At 67.4% G+C, this 17,643-nt stretch overlaps 2 protein-coding genes across 2 annotated transcripts; both read right to left on the minus strand.

Moving 5' to 3' along the window:
• Window positions 1–1,240: 1,240 nt before the first annotated feature.
• Window positions 1,241–9,605, minus strand: ADORA2A (adenosine A2a receptor). Its single transcript, XM_015101442.4, has 2 exons — window positions 9,191–9,605; window positions 1,241–2,823 (listed from the first exon to the last, which is right to left on the minus strand). Exons 1-2 carry the CDS (start codon window positions 9,514–9,516, stop codon window positions 1,977–1,979), a joined length of 1,173 nt encoding a protein of 390 aa, XP_014956928.3. The 5' UTR covers window positions 9,517–9,605; the 3' UTR covers window positions 1,241–1,976.
• Window positions 9,544–17,643, minus strand: LOC121816897 (collagen alpha-1(I) chain-like). The gene is made up of 7 exons (XM_042234228.1): window positions 17,562–17,643; window positions 16,579–17,283; window positions 15,707–15,785; window positions 14,184–14,222; window positions 13,934–14,039; window positions 9,890–11,558; window positions 9,544–9,764 (listed from the first exon to the last, which is right to left on the minus strand). The coding sequence occupies exons 1-7, from the start codon at window positions 17,641–17,643 to the stop codon at window positions 9,544–9,546; spliced, it is 2,901 nt and encodes a 966-aa protein (XP_042090162.1).

Below are 17,643 nucleotides of genomic sequence, written 5' to 3' on the forward strand. Positions count from 1 at the left end.
GCTGGAGAGACAGGCTTTCTCCTTCCCGGCCTTTGTGGGTCTCTCGGTGGCCTCTCCCCACCAGCTGGTCAGGAGGACTCAGAGCCTTTGCGCTCTTGGCCGCTTCAGGCCCCAAGCTGGCCACTGTTCCGCCCTCTGCCCGCAGCCAGCACATGCCAGCGCGTGCGGGGTGGAGGGGCCCGCGTGGGTAGGGTGGGCTGTGCGTTGGTCTCTGCGGCTCCGGTCCTGGCTGTCTGTGAGAGCCCCTGGGAAGCCCCGCTGCCCGCGTCCACCTGCATCTCTGAGGCAGGGGCTCAGGGGTCGTCCTGCGTCTCCTCTGTGTAGCCAGCCCGGAGGACCTCTGATGGGTGGGGCCGTAAGGTAGTGCCGACGCAAGCCCAGCTTGGCTTGGGGTCCTCACACACACATCTGTTTGGTAGGAGTAGGAGGGTGTGCAGGGCAACGCCGCGAGACCCGGGGAGCAGGGTGAAACACGAGGAGCGGGCGGCTGTCTCTCATGTCCTCGCAGCGTGGGGGGAGCACGGCATCCCTGCACAGTTTTAGTTTGGCTGAGACAGTTCATCGAGGTCTTGGACTTTCGGTCAGATAAACCTGGGTTTTAGCTCCCTTCTGCCGTTTGCAAGCTGGGGACGGGGATGGGTGCTGAGCCTCCCTCTGCTGCTCAGCCTCCTGCACAGGGGGCTCCCGGGGCTGCGTGAGCACCGCCTGCGGCTTCTGCTGTTTCATCTCTGCCCCGAGTGTGCCTCTGCGACTCGAGACCAGGCCTGGCTCTCTCTGGGGCAACCCTGCTTCAGGCTTCTCCAGAACAGAAGGGGGGGCACCTGCTCCTTGGTGGAGGGGGCAGGGCCCAGACACAGCGTCGGAGCAAGAAACCCCCCTGGTGGGAGCAGGGGGAGGGAGTGTGGCCTCTACCCGCACCCCCCATCGATTCCAGATTCCTCTGTGGCCTTGGGGAGGGGGACGAAGAGGGCTGCAGAGGCACTGGGGAGGCGGAAGCCTGCTCCCCACGCTGAGGGGGCCCGGGAGGGCGCCTCCTTCCTTTGGGGCTGCACATGGACCTGTAGATTTTGCTGCAAGCAGACAGCCCGCTCCGGAGGAAGAGGGGTGCCCCGGAGCCCACCCACCCACCCACCGCGGCCCCAGGCAGGCTGTCTACCTCACACCTGCAACAGAGACCCCTAGGTGCGTGGTAGGCCTGACTGTGGGCTGGGAAAGGAACTCAGACACTGTTCTCACGGGACAAGCTTAAAACACAATGTGGCTCATTTTTATTTTATCTCAGAAAAAAACAACAAAATAATATTCCCTTCAGAAGGCAAGGCAGTTAGAGAGGGCCTCTGCCCGGGCAGCTCTGAGCCACCTAGACTCACCCCCGCTGGCCGGCCCTGACCGATGCCCTGCACCCACGCCCTGGCCCCCTGGGCTACAACCCTTGTCCTCAAAGGGGATGCACGGCCGCTCAGGGCCGTGGGGGACGCCTGCAGCCGGGTTAGCAGCAGGACTGAAGTGGAGCCAGCAGCCAGGGAGGGAAGGTAAGATGAAAAGGGTTTCCTCGGGCTTTCGTTTTCTCCTGGAAAAACAAAACCAGTCCAACACCGCCACCACGCATAGCAGCTCTGAACCCTTGGAAGCTGGGGGTGGGGTGAGTGTGTTGGGGGGGGGGCGGCCTGTGGGGCCCTTCCCAGCCTCAGGCCGGCCAGCCTGCTCTGCGGAGACACGGCGGCACTGGGCGGTGCTTCAGCGGCTGGGGACCGGCCCTGGCCTGGTGCAGGGCCGCCTCCGTGGGCTCCAGACCCTTCCTGCTGGGCCTCACGCCGCTCCAGCCGGTGGGGGCGCCCTCCTCGGCCCAAAGTGGGAACCGGCCGCGAGAAAGGGGGGGTCTCCGCACATGCACTCTGCTTCCCAGCACGACCGGTCCCCCCAGGCGGGAGGAGAAAGAGTCCCTTCCCTTCAGAGGGGGTGGACTCGGCGGGTCCTCAGGACACTCCTGCCCCGGCCCGGGGGCCCCCGGGGCCCGGGGACTCTGGGCGCCGGCCCTGGAGCTGCGCGTCCGGGAGGGCTCTGGGCAGCGCCAGGGCGGGGCCGTCGGGCCGGGCGGCGCTGCCGTTGGCCCAGGCGCCCCCGGGCGGGTGGCCGTTGAGGCGGAGGCCCACGCGCTCCGTGTCGGGGGCCGCCAGGGCGCGGGCGCCGGGGCCCCCCGCCTTGAAGGGCTCGCGCCGCCGCCGCCGCCGCAGCACGTGGCTGCGCAGGATCCTGCGGAAGGTGTGGCGGAACTCGCGGATGCGGTAGGCGTAGATGAACGGGTTCACCACCGAGTTGCCGTGCGAGAGGACGATGGTCAGGTACATGAGCCAGGGCGGGGCGTGGCGGCACGAGGGGCAGAAGAAGGTGAAGCAGTTGACGACGTGCAGCGGCAGCCAGCACAGCGCGAACAGCCCCACGATGATGGCCAGCGACTTGGCGGCGTGCACCTCTTTCTGCAGCGTGGAGCGCGCGCGCTCCCCCGGCGGCGCCGGCTGGCCCTCCGTCTGCTTCAGCTGCCGCCGCGCCGCCAGGAAGATGCGCAGGTAGACGCCGAGCATGAGCAGCAGCGGCAGCTGCACGCAAGCAAAGAAGTTGTAGTACACCATGTAGCCCATGGGCACCACGTCCTCGAAGAGGCAGGCCACCCGGCCCTGCCCGCAGGCCCGCGAGCTGTTCCGGCCCTCCTGCTGGCTGCAGTTGTTCCAGCCCAGCATGGGGGTCAGGCCGATGACGAAGGACAGCACCCAGCAGACGGCGATGATGCCCTTGGCCCGCGAGCCAGTCACCAAGCCGTTGTACCTGCGGAGAGGGGACCCGCGTCAGAGAGGAGCCTGGGCACCCGCCGCCCGGCCCGTCCACGGGCTCCGAGGTCTTGGGCCGGGCGCTTCCTGCCGCCCGGCCTCAGTGTGTCCTCTGATGGCTGCAGTCCTTGACTTGTTTTGGTTTGAAGAGACTAATGTGACTTGGGAAGGGGGAGGGGAGGCGTTATGACCTCCATGCCGATCTTAGGCGCCGCAAGAATGCATTTCCCTGTAGCGTGGGAATGCCCCAGAGCGTGGCCGCTGGCTGGGGACAGCACCAGCCAGATCCAGCCAGTCGGCAGGTCACACCTCCCATGCCCCGTGCTGCTCCTTTCCTACTTGACCTGGGGCCCCCAGAAGCCCCCCCCGAGAGAGGCAGCACAGGTGGGGAGGGGAAGGGTGGAGGTCCCAGGCCAGATGAGATGGTCACCTCCCTTCCAAGTCTGCCCACAGCCCTCTGGAGAGAGGCCAGGATGTCTTTAACGCTTTTACAGCAGCCTTCACAGACGGTAAAGCGTCTGCCTGCAATGCGGGAGACCGGGGTTCGATTCCCAGGTTGGGAAGATCCCTGGAGAAGGCAATGGCAATCCACTCCAGCACTCTTGCCTGGAAAATCCCATGGACGGAGGAGCCTGACAGGCTACAGTCCATGGGGTCGCTAAGAGTCAGACACGACTGAGACTTCACTTTCACATTCAAGAGGACGCAGCTGCTCGAGATCCTAAGGTCCAGAGAGAAGTAATCTGGCCCAAATCGCTCCATACTCTGGAGGGCTCCACTCTCGGGGAGAGGCTGGACCGCGGGCCCAGAAGCTGATGCCAACGAAAAGAGATGGCAGGGACTCCCCTAGTTGCCCTGGGGGTAAGACACCAAGCTCCCAAAACAGGGGACCTGGGTTCTATCCCCGGTCAGGGGACTAGATCCCACGTGCCACAGAGACCCGGAGCAGCCAAATGAATCAGTCTGAAAAAAAGACGGCAGAGATTTTGAAGAACAGGCAGTCAAAAAAACTCATCTCCCAGACTGAGAAGGGCAGCCTCAGTGTTCCGAGGGATGAGCTGCGCTTCAGGGTTTTGGTTCCCCAACACCTCTACCAGTAAACCCGACCCATCCCTTTAAAGTTCAGGTCAGCTGTCTTCCCAGAGGGGTATCAAGTGCAACGAATCCCACCCAAGCTGGGCTCCCAAGGCTGGGGGCCCCGTGGACCCTGCATCACCATCACTGAGACAGGCTGTAACGGGTGTCAACGAGACGTTCGCTTCCCTAAATTCCAGGATTGGAGGTTATCTGCAGACACTCGATCAAGGTGGAGCAGACCCGGGGGCCTGCAGGCCACACAGGTGCGAGGCCAGCGTGCTGCTGCACGTCACCGAGTGTGCAGGAGGCTCCAGACGCCCCTCAGCCACCCCTGCGCCCCCACCGCCACACATGCCTGCCCGGCGCTGCAGGATCTTGGGGGCCGGGAGCCGGCTGTTCTGGGTAAAATTGCCCACGGGTTAAATTTTGTCAGCTGATTCCCATTAAGGAGAAAAGAAAACCTGGGAGCCTCTGACCTCCCATCTAAGCCCTCATTCCCTCTCCTGAAACCCCAGGAGAGGCGTGGCCTTGCCGTGGGCATGCCAGGAGCCTGGAGGCTACTCAGGCCAAGGTGAGTTTGTCAGTTCTGAGCCCGAGCAGGACCCCACTCTCCCGAGCTCTTCGGCCCCAGTCTGCATGGGCTTGGGTGCCTCCAGCAGGAAGAGGGTCACGGGCTTTCCCAGTTCGCCCAAGCCACAGAAAGCCTACACTGCCCTATTTCGGTTCTGGAGCTTCCAATGTAAGGTCAGAGGTAATTTTTTTTTTTCCCCATTTAATTCTTACGTAGCACTTGCTGTGTGCTAGGCACTGTTTCTAGTACTCCGCAAGCTAATTTATATAATCTCATTGAATAGGGGGCTGCTTTAATGTTGACATTTTTCTGAAGAAAAGCATGCCCCTCTCTGGGTTCTAGCCCTGGTGCGTTCTTGCTTAGCCACGTTCTGTCACTCTGAGCCTCAGTCTCCTTGTCTGTAAAATGGGACTAAGAATGCGGGGCCTGGAGCACTCTCATGAGGGCAGAACAGGGGGTCAGTGGATGGATGCCGCAGGCAGGTGGGTCGTGGTTCACAGGAGACATGGGCTGCCTTGGGCAGGGGTGATCCTCCTGTCACTGGAGGCAAGCACGCAGAAGCAAACCTTCTCACCTGCAGTCCCCGAGTGTAGCTGCTGAGGAAGAGGAGGCTGACTGATATCCCCTGAGTAAATGAACCTGGGGGGTGTGGGGGGAAGCTGGGGCCCAGCGTGAAGGCTGCTGGGGACACGGTTTAAAAAGCCCACGCTGTCCAGCTATCTCCGTGCAGATGAGGAGGCCCAGGAGAGGAAGTCTGCCGCTGCGTGCTGTAAAGGAAGCCCCTCCTGGGGGCAGGAGCGGACTGATGCCACTCGTCCGTGGGCAGAGGATGCCTGGAGGAGCCCCGGCCCTGGCTTCCCGGAAGGCGGCGGGGGCCCAGCTCCTCACCGTGCCTGCTTCTCTTCCTTTTGATGTTTTAATACGTGCAGTTCTTTATTTAAGGAGCGCCCAGACAGATTAACCTTGTTACTCAAAAGAAAGCCTCTTAGGCTGAGAGCCCTGGACCCAGGCTCCCAGGGGACCGGGTCAACGTTTGGGCTCAAATGGGGAGCCACGGCCGCGCCCCAGCCTGGCCCAGTGGCAGCCCTGGGGCTGTGTGTGTGACTGAGGTAGTCTCAGCCTGCCCCGCGGGGCCTCAGACAGCCTGCCTGCCTGCCTGCCTGCCAGGCGGGGGTATGCCCAGGCCAGCCAGCGCTGCGTGGCCCTGGGGGCCTGGAGGCGTTGCAGGGAGCTGGCACCCCACACTTTGTGCTGCTGAGCCTTCTGGGGGGCCCTGTCTCTCCCACTGGGGACTGCCCTCTGATCCAGTCATGCCCCCCCAGTTCTCGGTGAGACTCGCTGCACGCCTGCCCTTCGGCCAGGAGAAAGCAGAGCCTTCCCCAGTAGTCCAAAGGCACCCGTGGCTGGAACCCACCCTCCCTCCCAGGCGCAGGCAGGCCTGAGCCGCTGCACAAGCCCCGTGGGTCACCTGTCCCCTCTCCCTGCCCGGGGCCCACCCGCAGGCTCCTTCCTTCCCCGGGGTGTCCATTCAGGGAGGGCCCCCCCGTGACACCTGCCCCCCAACACCAGTGCGCCCCGGTGCGCCCCCACAGGCTTGGCGTCATGCCCTGCAGAAAGCGCCCTCTCCAGCGCCCACTCAGAAGCCAAGGCGCTCGGATCTGACCTCTGGGGCAATCCAGCACCTGGGCCCGGGACTCTGCTGCCCCACGAGGAGGCTGCTCCCCAGAGTCTGCAGAGAGCAGTCGCCGGGGGCTAATGAGTGAAGAGGGAGGCGGCCCTGGAGATCCCCTGGGAGTCTGTCCGCTGGGGACACGGATAGCACCCGTCCCCGCCCGTGGGCAGGCCCTGCCTTCGCTCAGCAGGGCCCGGGCACACGGGAGGCACACAGAGACCTTTCTGAAGCTGCAGTCTTCGTTTTTAAAGAGAAAGTAACGGTGAACGGTGCAGGCCTGGGGACGGGCTCCTTAGAGCGTCGCCAGCGGCTGGACTTCAGAGCAGCCAGAGGGCCTCCTGAGTGGGGCAGGAGATGGCACGTGGGCCGGGCTGGTGTTCTGCGGGAGGGGCAAGGACAGCTGTCCCGAGCCAGGCGGTGGCCCGGAGCTTCCAGGAGCTCCAGGCTCCCACCTGCATCTGTCTCATCCCCCTCACGCCTGGCCTGTTCTCGGGTGCCCCAGCAGACACCGTCCCATGCCTTGCCTCCCGGCCCTCGTGTCCCAGGGCCCTTGAGTCCCAGGGTCAGGAGACACTTTTCCTTCGGAGCAGCCGCTGGCATCCTCCTGCGTAACAGGAGGGTCACAGGCGGCGGCGGCCAAGGATCAGCGGAGACGTGAGCTCACATCCTGCTGGCGGCGGCGCCCGGCCCCGGAGGGACGAACATCACCTCCACCGTCAGTCCGCGGCCGCCTGACCCGGGAGCCAGGCCGGCCCCTCCAGAGCCCTGCCTCGAGGAGCTCAGACGGCCGAGGTCAGGGTGGGACTAGGTCCTGCTCCTGAAGGTCGTGGGGCCCGGGAGGCAGGCGGGGCTGGGGAGGGGTGGCCAGGCCCATGGTTCTGAGCCTCCGGCAGCTTCAGAAAGGCCTGAATCCCCATCCACCCTCCCGCCATCCTGCGCAGGGCCCCACCACTCCAGTCCACTCGTTGGGCCCTCAAACACTCGGCCCCTGGGACAGATGAAAAAGGGGCCAGAAAGGGGCAGCAGACTCCCCAGTCACACAGCACGGGCCACCCGCCTGCACCAGGGAGAGAGGCTGGGCTGTGTGACTCTCAGAGAGCAGACAGGAAGCCACAGGCCTCTCTCTTGGATCAGTGGCTAACCCTGATCGCCCCCAGATCTGCCGTCCCTTGCTTGAATCAGGCCCACACTGGCCCTGGCCTGGAAAGGGACGCCAGTCAGACCAACCTCTGTGTCCTGGACCAGCCTGGACTCCAGCCCGCCATTCAAGCTGGTCCTCGGTTGGGGCCAGGGTCGCCTTTCCTTCTGACGAGGGCCCTAGGCTCTCCCGGGACACGGCCTCCCTGGAGCGCCGCGCAGGGCCCGTCTTCCTTTGTTTGAGCAGTGTGCTGTCCCCCGAGAGCCCGGGGGCAGTAACGGCTGCCTGAGCTGGGGGCCTGGGGCGGCCGTGTGAGCAACCCCGCAAAGGACCGCAGTCACCAAAGGACCAGGCGGCAGGCGCGCTCCTCCCAGACGCGTCCCGCCTGTGCTGCCAGCTTGCTGCGCGGCCCCAGGGGCTGCCGCTTCTCAGTCTCCTTTTCCCACCCAGATGAGGGAGGAAACGACCTCTAAGCGTGCCCTCGGGTCCCACACTCGATGTTTCCACTTGCTCATCGAGCCTCTTCCCCAGACAGGCCAGGGCGCCCTCAACCCAGCGTGCGGCTGCTCCGTAAGCAGGCCCCACCTGTCAGTGTTGACCACCTCCCTCGGGCCTGCCGCCCTCGAGGTGGTGGGGCTCAGCCCCAGAACGGAGGGGCAGGGAGGCAGGGCCGAAGCCCCCCAGCCCCTCTGGGGGTGGGGTGGGGAGGGGCGGCTTCCTAGCCCGGCTGGGCTGGTGGCTGTGTAGGTGGAGGCTGCCTTTAAGTGAACTCAGCCTCGGGGAGAGTCTTTGTTTCCACGACACTTGCCTGAAGTCATTTCACAAGTCTCACCAGGAAAACCCCACCAGCCTGAAGCCTGCAGTGGCTGGGAAGCACAATTTGCATAGAGGTCCAAGTGACTCACAGGCATCTGGCCCAGTCACTTCCCCTCAGGGTCATGTTCCTAACCTGCAAAGTGCAGGCTGGCCCGGAGGGGCTGGGAGAAGGCAGCTTCTAGCTGAGGCCCGCGGTTTCCGGTGGGGCCCACCCCACCCCAGCATCACACTTTGTGACGGGAGGCCCAGAGGCAGCCACCCCCAGGCCTGGACACAGGGTCACCAAGAGCTGCAGCACAGCAGCCTCTCCTGGGTAGCCCTGGGGAGGACCAGCCTGGCCCACGCCCACGGCGATCAGTCAGCACGGCACAACTGCCGGCCGTGCCAAGCCCTGGGCAGCCCCACGGCCCCGTCCCCACACACTGACACCAGACCGAACCCTGACCCCAGGGGCTCACCCTGACCCCTGAGTTCACCCTGTCCCCGGGTTCACCCTGACCCCTGAGTTCACCCTGACCCTCAGCTCACCCTGTCCCCGGGTTCACCCTGACCCCCGGCTCACCCTGACCCCAGGGGCTCACCCTGACCCCCGGCTCACCCTGACCCCCGGCTTCACCCTGACCCCTGAGGTCACCCTGACCCCCAGCTCACCCTGACCCCTGAGTTCACCCTGACCCCTGGCTCACCCTGACCCCCGGTTTACCTTGACCCCTGACCCCCGAGTTCACCCTGACCCCTGGCTCACCCTGACCCCCGGCTTCATCCTGACCCCTGACCCCCGAGTTCACCCTGACCCCCGACTTCATCCTGACCCCCAATTTATCCTGATCCCCGAGTTCACCCTGACCCCTGGCTCACCCTGACCCCCGGCTTCATCCTGACCCCTGACCCCCGAGTTCACCCTGACCCCTGCCTCACCCTGACCCCTGGCTCACCCTGTCCCTGGGTTCACCCTGACCCCCGGCTTCACCTTGACCCCTGAGGTCACCCTGACCCCCAGCTCACCCTGACCCCGGGGGTTCACCCTGACCCCCAGCGCAGCCCCTCATGGGTGCAGCCCCCAGCGCGAGGCACCCGGGAGCGGGGCTCACCGGAGCGGGATCCGGATGGCGATGTAGCGGTCAATGGCGATGGCCAGCAGGCTGAAGATGGAGCTCTGCGTGAGCACCAGGACGAAGCAGGCGAAGAACAGGCAGCTGTGGCAGGCCGCGCAGAAGCCGGTGCTCAGGGTCACGGCGAAGGGGATGGCGAGCACCCCCACGGCGATGTCGGCCGCCGCCAGCGAGGCCACGAAGTAGTTGGTGACGCTCTGCAGGTTGCTGTTGAGCCACACGGCCCAGCACACCAGCACGTTGCCTAGGATGGCCAGCACGGCGATGGCCAGCTCCACCGCGATGTACGCCGAGAAGCCGTCCATGGCGCGCGCGGCGGCCGGCGGGCGGGCTCAGCGAGGACGCGGGCCGCGCCAGCGCTCGGTCCATAGCTGCGGCCCGGCCGGCCCTGCCCAGGCCCCCGAGCCCCTTCTTCGCGGGAGCCGGGGCGACCCTGCCGTCGGCCGAGGGGCTCCCCCAGCGCTCTTCACCGCCCACGGCGCGTCTCCAGAACGCAGCCCCCCTGCAGGCGCTCCGGCGGCATCTCTCAGCTCTGCTTCAGGTCCTGAGACACCTGCCAGGGGAGAAGCCTCGTGAGGAGCTGGACCTCCGGGCACGGCTGGAGATACCCGGGCAGCCCCCGGCCCCCGCCGCCCAAAGCTCCCCCCGCAGGCAGGCACCGGCCGGAGGACGACCCACCGTGCCCCGGCCCTCCGGTCAGCCCAAGTGCTCTTCTCCCAGAGGAGCCAAGACCTCGCAGAGGTGAGTCGCTTCTGTAGCCCCCAGGGCTCAGCTCGCTTCTCGAGCCTTCTGCGGCAGCCCCACCACCCCCCTCCTGGAAACCCCTGGGTCTGCCGGGACCACCCTCCTCGCTCAGCCGGCGGCTGCGTCCCTGAGGGCCGGGAGCTGCCCTGCGGGGCGCCCGACTGGGAGGGCAGCGGGGTGCTGGAGCGCTCGGAGGGGGCCCGCCCCCAGAGCCCCCGCCCGCAGAGGCGCGTCTGGGCGGGCGCTCCCCAGCCCCGCCCGCTGCCTCCTCCCACGCCCGCTGCCAGCCGATCCTGCGCCCGCGGGGGTGCTCAGCCAGGACTCCACGGGCCGGCCTCGGTTTCCCCACTGACACAGTGGGAAGGCTGGACCCCAGTCGCCTCTGGGGGCCATTTACGCTCTCACCCGTGGTCCTACGAGCAGGAAATGAGCGCGCGTGAAACAGCTCCCCCCCTTTACCGGAGTCAAAATACCCTGGTGTCAAGAATCCGAGACAGCTCTGCAGAAGCAGCCCACCTCCCAGGGGCCCCTGAGCTCCCCCGCCACGCAGGCCTCTCCCCACCGCCCCGGCTTCCCCGCCACACTCCACCGTGCTGCCCGGCAGGGTCCCCTGTGCCAAGTCCACCCTCCTCCCGCCCCAAGCTCCCCCTGCCGGGGGCCCAGGTGCATGTGGGCAGTGGTGGCCGCCAGCCGCGGGGACAGGAAGCCCAAAGGTGCCCGCATGTGGGCTGGGGGCTGCCTGGCCCGTCTGTCCTCCAGGATGCGAGGCATCGGATGGACAGGCCACCTTGGGAGAAGGCTGCTCGTGGCCCCTAGCTGCATTCAGAGTGCCGGGTCCTCTCACCCCGTCCAGGAGGTGCTGTGGCACTGCGACAGTGGTGGGCACCCCGTGACACAGCAGCAGGGAGCAGCAGGGAGGAGGTGGAGCCCCTGACAAACCGAGGGGTCCCTGCAGCCTGCAGCCGCCACAAACAAGTCCCACCAAGCCCCTGTTGTGCACGGGGCACGAGCTGGCCAGCGGCTTACAGAGCCGGCTGGTGGCAGAGGCGGGGCGGACCGAGCCTCCCGGTGCCACCTCTGGCCACGCGGTGTCCCTTGGTGCCTCCGGCCGGCAGCCAGGAGCAGCAATCCCCTGGGGTGCCTGACTGCAGAAGCACCGTGTCCAGGTCTCGCCATCCTCCCACTGGAGCGAAGGGGCAGGCTCCCCTCTGGGGGGCCTTCCGGGTCCAGCGGCGGGCCCCGGGACCTGTGTCCCCCCATCAGTGAGCCGCCGGCCTCCTGCTGACCCCTTGCCATCCTTCTTGCCCTGCCTTGGCCTCTCCTGGGGAAGCTGCGTTGGCGGCACATGGCCCACACTGGAAGTCTGACTCAGGCCCGGCCCATCTCCCCGACAGGGCCCCGGGGCCAGCTGACCCGGATTGGTACCATGTTTCTGGGGAGCTGAAGCTGGACTGTCCGGGCCCCGTCCGGAGCCCCAGTGATGGGGGAACACCGCCAGCACCTGCCCCGGATGTTGGCTGACCCCACAAGAGCCAGGGTGCTTGGCACAGAAGGGCCTTGGGGCCCCTAAGCCAAGCCCTCCGGTGAGTGCCTCCCAGGACCTCTAATCCGCAGAGCCTCCCTATCACCTTCTGCACCGGGGGCGCCAAGGCCTCTAAACTGGAGCCGCCCTCCGGCCTTCCACCAGGGGCCGGGGGTGCCCTCCCACCCAAGTCGGCCCTCGAGGAGCCAGCGTGCCCCTGTGCCCCGGGCACCGTCTGCCTCCCTCAGCTGCGAGCACAGCCCCGGCCACACAGACCACCCAGGTGTCGGCCAGACCCGGCTCTCCAGCGTCAAGTGGAGTGCCCGAGGGCCGCCCGGGGCAGGCGGGCTGGAGGTGGCCAGAGCGTTCCGGCCGTCAGACCCAAGTCAGCCTGGGCACTTTGCTGGACTTTGCTGGGTATCAATGCTCCTGTGATGGCCTGTTTCAAGCCAGTCATGTGTCACTGACAGGAACCAGGAATCAACGCGCACAGCTGGTGAGAACCAGGCTCCAGCCTGCCGCTGACCACCCAGACCTGAGCTGTCCCCGGGGCCCCCCGGACTCCACCCCAGAGCCCAGGCTCAGGCGGCCTGCTGAGGAGCTCAGGAAAGGAGGATGCAGGGGCCTGAGAGCCCCCATGAAACTTGCTGGGGAAATGCCCATGGAAAACGGCAGCAAGGAGGCTTCCTGGGGCCTCTGGGCGCCTCCCGGCCGCCCTGCCTTCGGAGGCGTCCCAAAGCCACAGGAAGGTCGGAGGCCCAGGGACCAGGGCTGGGGCTGGGGCTGGGACCCGGATCTGGTAATTTCCTATCCCTCTGTTGGCCCTCGTTAATCCTTGAGTCATCTGTCGCTAGCCAAGGGGGGCAATTAAGTATTAATGAAGCAGTATTTCCTGGTGATTGTCGCCGGCCGGGGACAGGGCAGAGGGCAGAAGCCACCCCATGGCAGGCCAGAATCACGTGCCGGGGAGCAGCATGCTAAGCCTGGGGAGGGCAGCCCCACAGGATTCCCCAGCAGACACGCTCCGTCCCACCTTCCTCCTCACCCTCACCAGCCTGGCCTTTGTGTGATCAAAACGCACACGCTTCCTGGCTCCTTGTCTGTCCCAGCGGCGAGGCTTTCTGTGCTCACATACAGGCGGCAGCGGGTGGGCCCCCGAGGTCTGCTGGACGGAGGAGCCTGGCAGCTAGCATGCAGCTCCCTGCACACCTGCCCCTGAGTACCGCGAAGGGTGGGGTACTGCCTGGGCCTGTCGCAGCCACGCTGGGCCTCTTCCCAGGCTCCAGAGCCCCAGCCTGAGACCCCTGCACTAGCTTCTCAGCAAGTGTTTCTGAGAACTCGACCCTGTGCCCAGCAGCACCCTGCTGCCAACCGCTGCCCAGCCCGAGCCCACGGCCGGGGTCTTAAGGCACTGTCGTCTCGGGAGGCCGACCCAACAGCTGCCACCCAGCCTGGTGTGCGGGTCACGCCCCACCTCCAAGACCCCAGCTCCACTCCGAGAGCCTGAGAAGCACAGTTGTAAAGCACAGGAGGAAAACTAAGGGTGAGACAGACAAGCAACCAGTGGCTAAAATACAGAGACTCGCTCCAGAAGAGACAAAGGCAGTCCAGTAACCGAAAACGATGGTCAAAGGACTTAGGGTCTTCAGAGAGAGAAAAGAAAGGCGTCCATAAAGAATGAGAATTCCCGGCAGCGCCGAAAAGGGCGGGCAGACACAAACCAGAAATGAGAGCCCGGGAAGGGAACCACCGACGGACGGACGCGCACACGAGCCGGGAGCATCAGGGCGGGAGGGCATGCCGAGAACCGTCACGCAGGCCTCGCAGAGCAGGAGGCCGGAGCCTGAGGTGGCCTGGGCAACGCCGACCTCCGTCTCACGGAGGGGCTTGGTGGGCAGCTGCGCTCCTCTCCAACCGCAGGCCGCTCGCTGGCCGTTGGGGGGCCCCGAGTCTGGGCACGTGCCTCCCCCAAACCCCCAGGGCCTTGGGACCCACCCGGCCCCTCTCCAGACGAATCAGCAGGGGCAGAGCAGTGACTCCAGCACTGCCTGGAGGAGCCAGGGGCCTCCTCCCTCCAGCCCTGCGTGGCTGCCAGCCTGAGGAACTCGGCAAGGGCAACCCCCCGGCGGGCACCGCCTGCAATCCCTCCCCTAAGGCCCCGGGGTGCAGCCTCCGCTCTCAGAGCCTGAGGGCAGGATGTGGGCGGGGCAGGGCTGAGGGCCTCCCTGCACTGGGCCCGCCCCACGGGGCCTCCGCCCAGCAGGCCCTGGGGCCACACACAGGGCCCTTCTCCCTGCTGGGGACCTCGGGCCGCCTCTCCGTCGCCTCGGGTCCAGGCCAGATGCTGGACAGGCTGCAGGCCCAGCCCGCTAGCCTCAGATGGGTCACCTCCCCAACACCCCCTCCAAGGGGCCACTCCTCACACAGGGCCCTGGGTGCCCATTCCTCCAGCTCACGCTCCGAGACCCTGAGTGAGGGGTGTCCCCCAGGCTCTGCACATCCGCAGGGGGTCTTGGCTCCCAGAGCCCTCCCAGGCGAATCTTCCACTGGCAGGACCGGCTCCTGTGCTTGAAGAGGGCAAGGTGGGGGGTGCTTTCCAAATGGGGACAGACCATAGGGGGCGCGGCATGGGGGCTGGCCTGCTCAAGGGGTGGTGCCCGGGGCTTGCGGAGACATCCACACAGGGGATGGGGGAGGCAGACCTACCTCTGGGCCCTGAAGGCATGGAGAGGTGCTAGCACAGCCCTGGGGGTGGAGGGGGGTGGGTGGGCCAGAGCGGCTGGCTCCTTGACCCCTCAGTGGCCCCCGTCCCCGCCTGCGGTTTGCAAAGGCTACTGAGGGGCCAGAGGCAAACACTCCTGTGAAGATGGGCAGAAACCACCGCCCTGCCAGCAGGAGAGGCACCCGGGTGGCCTCTGCCTGCCTCCGCCTGGCACACCCCAAAGCCGTCTCTCTTCCAGGGGACAGACAGCTGGACCAACGGGGGTGGCAACCGAGGTCAGAGCCGCAGAAGGACCCTGCCCAGCAGCTTCTCACTCAGGCCTGTCCTGCAAGAGCGGTGCCAGCTGGAACCGTCTAGCAGAGCGCTCTGGGGATGGGTGAGGCTCAGAGGCGTGTCAGGGAAGGCTGGGGGAGAGGCTGGACAACTGGAGCACCCTGCCTCCCCAACCCCCACCCCCTCTGCCCCTGGAGCGAGGGCAGCCCCCCTCCACCCAGCCCCTCCCGCCCCTGTCAGGATCGCATGGCTTCCACGCCCAGGGGGGCCCTCCCACGACTGTGGGAGGCGATGGGGGGACCCCGGCCCCCTCCCAGCCCCGCCTGGGAGGCGAGCGGTCTCCCGGGAGGGCTTCTCCCCGCATCGCAGCTCCAAGCTCCTGCCCTCCCTCCTGCTTCCAGGGCAAACAAACCCTCCTGTGGCCGCCCACATTCCCCAGGCCCGGGGGCTGGAGCTCATCTTTCTGAAGCTCAGCACCTGAGGCCCGCGGTTTCCTCGGGGCCGCCGGACCCACACACCGCCCAGAACGTCTTTTCAAGCCAGCCTTCAAGCCCTCGCCTGCCCTCTGGCCCTGCCGCCCTGAACTCTCACGGGTGCACAGATTTCAGCAGATAGGCAGAGCCCACAAGACCAGTCCCAGCTCACAGGGGCAGGGGGCTCAGGAGTCAGGCAGGTTAGATGGAACGAGAGCGGCTGGCAGCTTTCACATCAGTGCTGCGCGCCCCCCGGGGCCACGGCCCTGCATGGTGGACGCTGCCCAAGGCCGCCGCGGGGCCCCACAGTTTGCAGGGTACGACGCCCTGGAGCCAAGCGCCTGCTCCCCACCCAGCGCTAGTCACTTGGCCCTCTGCTGACAGTGGTCTCTTGTGATGGCCCCCCAGCCCTACAAGCCTAACAGCTTCTCTCCGGGGTTTCCCAGCTCAAGCACTGGCCCCAGTCTGCCCACCCCCCACACCCAACACACACAGCCCTGAACATGAAGCCCCGCGTGCACCATCCCGCGTGTTTCACAGGATGAGAAGGCAGACTGGCTGGGGCAGGAAGCCCAGCGAGTGGATCCAGACCAGAACGTTTGGATGTCCAGGCCTCTCAATCCCGGCTGCTCCTGAAGCCGCCCACGGCCCTCGAGAGCGGTGAGCTCCTAAGGAGCAGACGGGGGTGGGAGGGGGGTGGCTGGGTGGCTGGGGGTCCCAGGCCCCCGGGAAAAAGGAAACATGCGAGCCCACAGACTCACCTGGCCGAAGTCTCGTCTCCCGCCGGCCTTCCCGAAGCACTGGAGAGGGAGGCCGGGTCAGCCCAGAACACGGTCTGCCCTAAGGGGATGGGCCAGTGGCCCAAGAGACCTGGGAGAGCCTGGGGACCTCCAGAGGACCCGGCGGAGCGAGGAGGAGCAGACAGCCCAGGATGGGGCCCGGCCCCAGGGGCAGAGCCTCTCCAGCCCACCCTAGGAGGAGGAGCCCCCGACAGCACCCCACCTGCCCAGCCCGCTGTGCGCCCAAGAACCGTCCATTGCGGGCCCTGGGCCGGACACCTGGGGCAGCCCTGCTGGGCTTGGCAGTGACATGGAGGATCTAACAGCGGGTGCGGGGGACGGGAGCAGCCTGGGATCCCCACGGAAAAGGGGCACAGGTCCCGCGGGTGGAAAAGCAGGCTCGGGGCCGCCTGAAATGGGGAAAAGGAGGCGGCGTCCCCCGGGGGTCAGCTGCCGTCCTGAGAAAAAGGGGTGGACCCGCCCTCCGCTCCCAGCTTCTCTCCCCCGCGGAGCCCTCGGCCCCCGCCTTCCTCCCATTGTACAGTCGGGGAAATTGAAGTCTACATCGCAGTGGCCGCGCCCCAGCGCAGACATCTCCCCTCGCTGGCCCGGGGCCCTCCCAGCCCCTGGGCACCTGGAGCCAAGCCCCTCGAGCGCCGCCACCGTTCCCGCCAGTCCCGCCTCGGCTCAGGGCGGCCCCGGGGGGCCGCCAGGACTGTCCCCACCCCGGCCTCCCCCGGGGCGGGCCCCCAGGCCGGTTCCCGCCACCAGCGCCCACCGGACGCGCCCGCGCTCGGCCGGCGCTCAGCTCCGTCCCTCGCCGCGCCCTAGGCGCTCGGGTGCCGTCCGCTCACCCGGACTCCCGGGACGCCGGGACGCCGGGGCGCTCCGCCGGTGGAAGTCCCGGCCCGCGGGGGCCGCCCGCTCCGCTCCGGCCGGCCTCTGCGGCCCCCGAGGGCGCGGCGAGGGCCCGGGGCTCCGGGCGCACCGGCGCCGCCCCCGCCCCTGCCGCTCTCGCCCCTTCCTCTCACCGCCTGCCCCGCGCGCCTTGCGGTCCAGGCCGGGGCGGCCCGGAGGGGTCCGCGCAGCGCCCCCCGACCGGGCTGGGGAGCCGGCGGCGCGCCCGCCCGGGCGCGGACCCCAGCCCTCGAAGCGGCTGTCGGAGCGGCGGGAAGGGACGCAGCGGCCGAGCGCCTGGAGGGCGTCCGCGCCGCCCGCGCTCCCGGCCCCACGGCCCTGGCCGCCCGCCTGCGACCCCGCACCCGGGGCCCCCACTGACCTGCTGCTCGAGCGCCGGCACCCGCGGTCTCGGCGCCGCTGGGGCTCCGGCTCCGCCCGCGGGCGCCCCCCGCCGGCGGCTCCCAGCCCCGCGCGGCCCGCGCCCCGCCCCGCCGCGCGCCCGCCCCGCCGCGCGCGGAGCCCGGGGGGCCTCGCGCCGTGGCCCCCGCCCCCCGCGCGCCCTCCGCTCTCCCGGCTCCCGCGTCCGCTCAGGCCACCTGCCCCGTCCCGTCCGACGATTCTCTCGGCCCGGGGCGCAGGCCCGCGCTGGCTCCCCTCCTCTGCGAAGTCCCAGGCGCGCCAGCCCCCGTGTCACCGTGCCGCCAACGGGAAGTGCCCTGTGCCTGGCGCCCCTCGGTCCTTTCCGCGGCGCCCGTTCCGGAAGGAGAAAGCTCAGCCTCAAACCAGGGTCCTGGGGGCTGGTCCCCAGCCTTGCCCGCCCTCCCTGAGTCCCACCAGCCCTGCACTGGTCCAAGACTGGCCTCTAAGAAGCCGCCCCCATTCCAGCGACCCCTCTGAGCCCTCCCCAACTTCCCTGAGCAAAAGGAGGAGGAGTCACCTTCGGCCTCCTCGACCCCCTGGAATCCCATCTCACGGATCCAGGGTTGTGTCGATTCAGAATGGGAACGCTCCACGTCCAT

This window comes from Ovis aries, chromosome 17 (genome assembly GCF_016772045.2).
Source record: "Ovis aries strain OAR_USU_Benz2616 breed Rambouillet chromosome 17, ARS-UI_Ramb_v3.0, whole genome shotgun sequence".
Taxonomy (NCBI): Eukaryota; Metazoa; Chordata; class Mammalia; order Artiodactyla; family Bovidae; genus Ovis; species Ovis aries.

Bases quoted from the DNA above. Each gene is read 5' to 3' on its own strand.
- ADORA2A (XM_015101442.4), bottom strand. From the start codon at position 9,516: ATGGACGGCTTCTCGGCGTACATCGCGGTGGAGCTGGCCATCGCCGTG. The intron at 2,824-9,190 runs GTGAGCCCCGCT...CCCTCTCCGCAG, and splicing joins GCCATCCGGATCCCGCTCCG to GTACAACGGCTTGGTGACTG.
- LOC121816897 (XM_042234228.1), bottom strand. From the start codon at position 17,643: ATGGACGTGGAGCGTTCCCATTCTGAATCGACACAACCCTGGATCCGT. The intron at 14,223-15,706 runs GTGAGTCTGTGG...CTCCACCCCCAG, and splicing joins GGAGACGAGACTTCGGCCAG to GGCTGTGCTAGCACCTCTCC. The intron at 9,765-9,889 runs GTGGGTCGTCCT...CTCCCCTGGCAG, and splicing joins GACCGGAGGGCCGGGGCACG to GTGTCTCAGGACCTGAAGCA.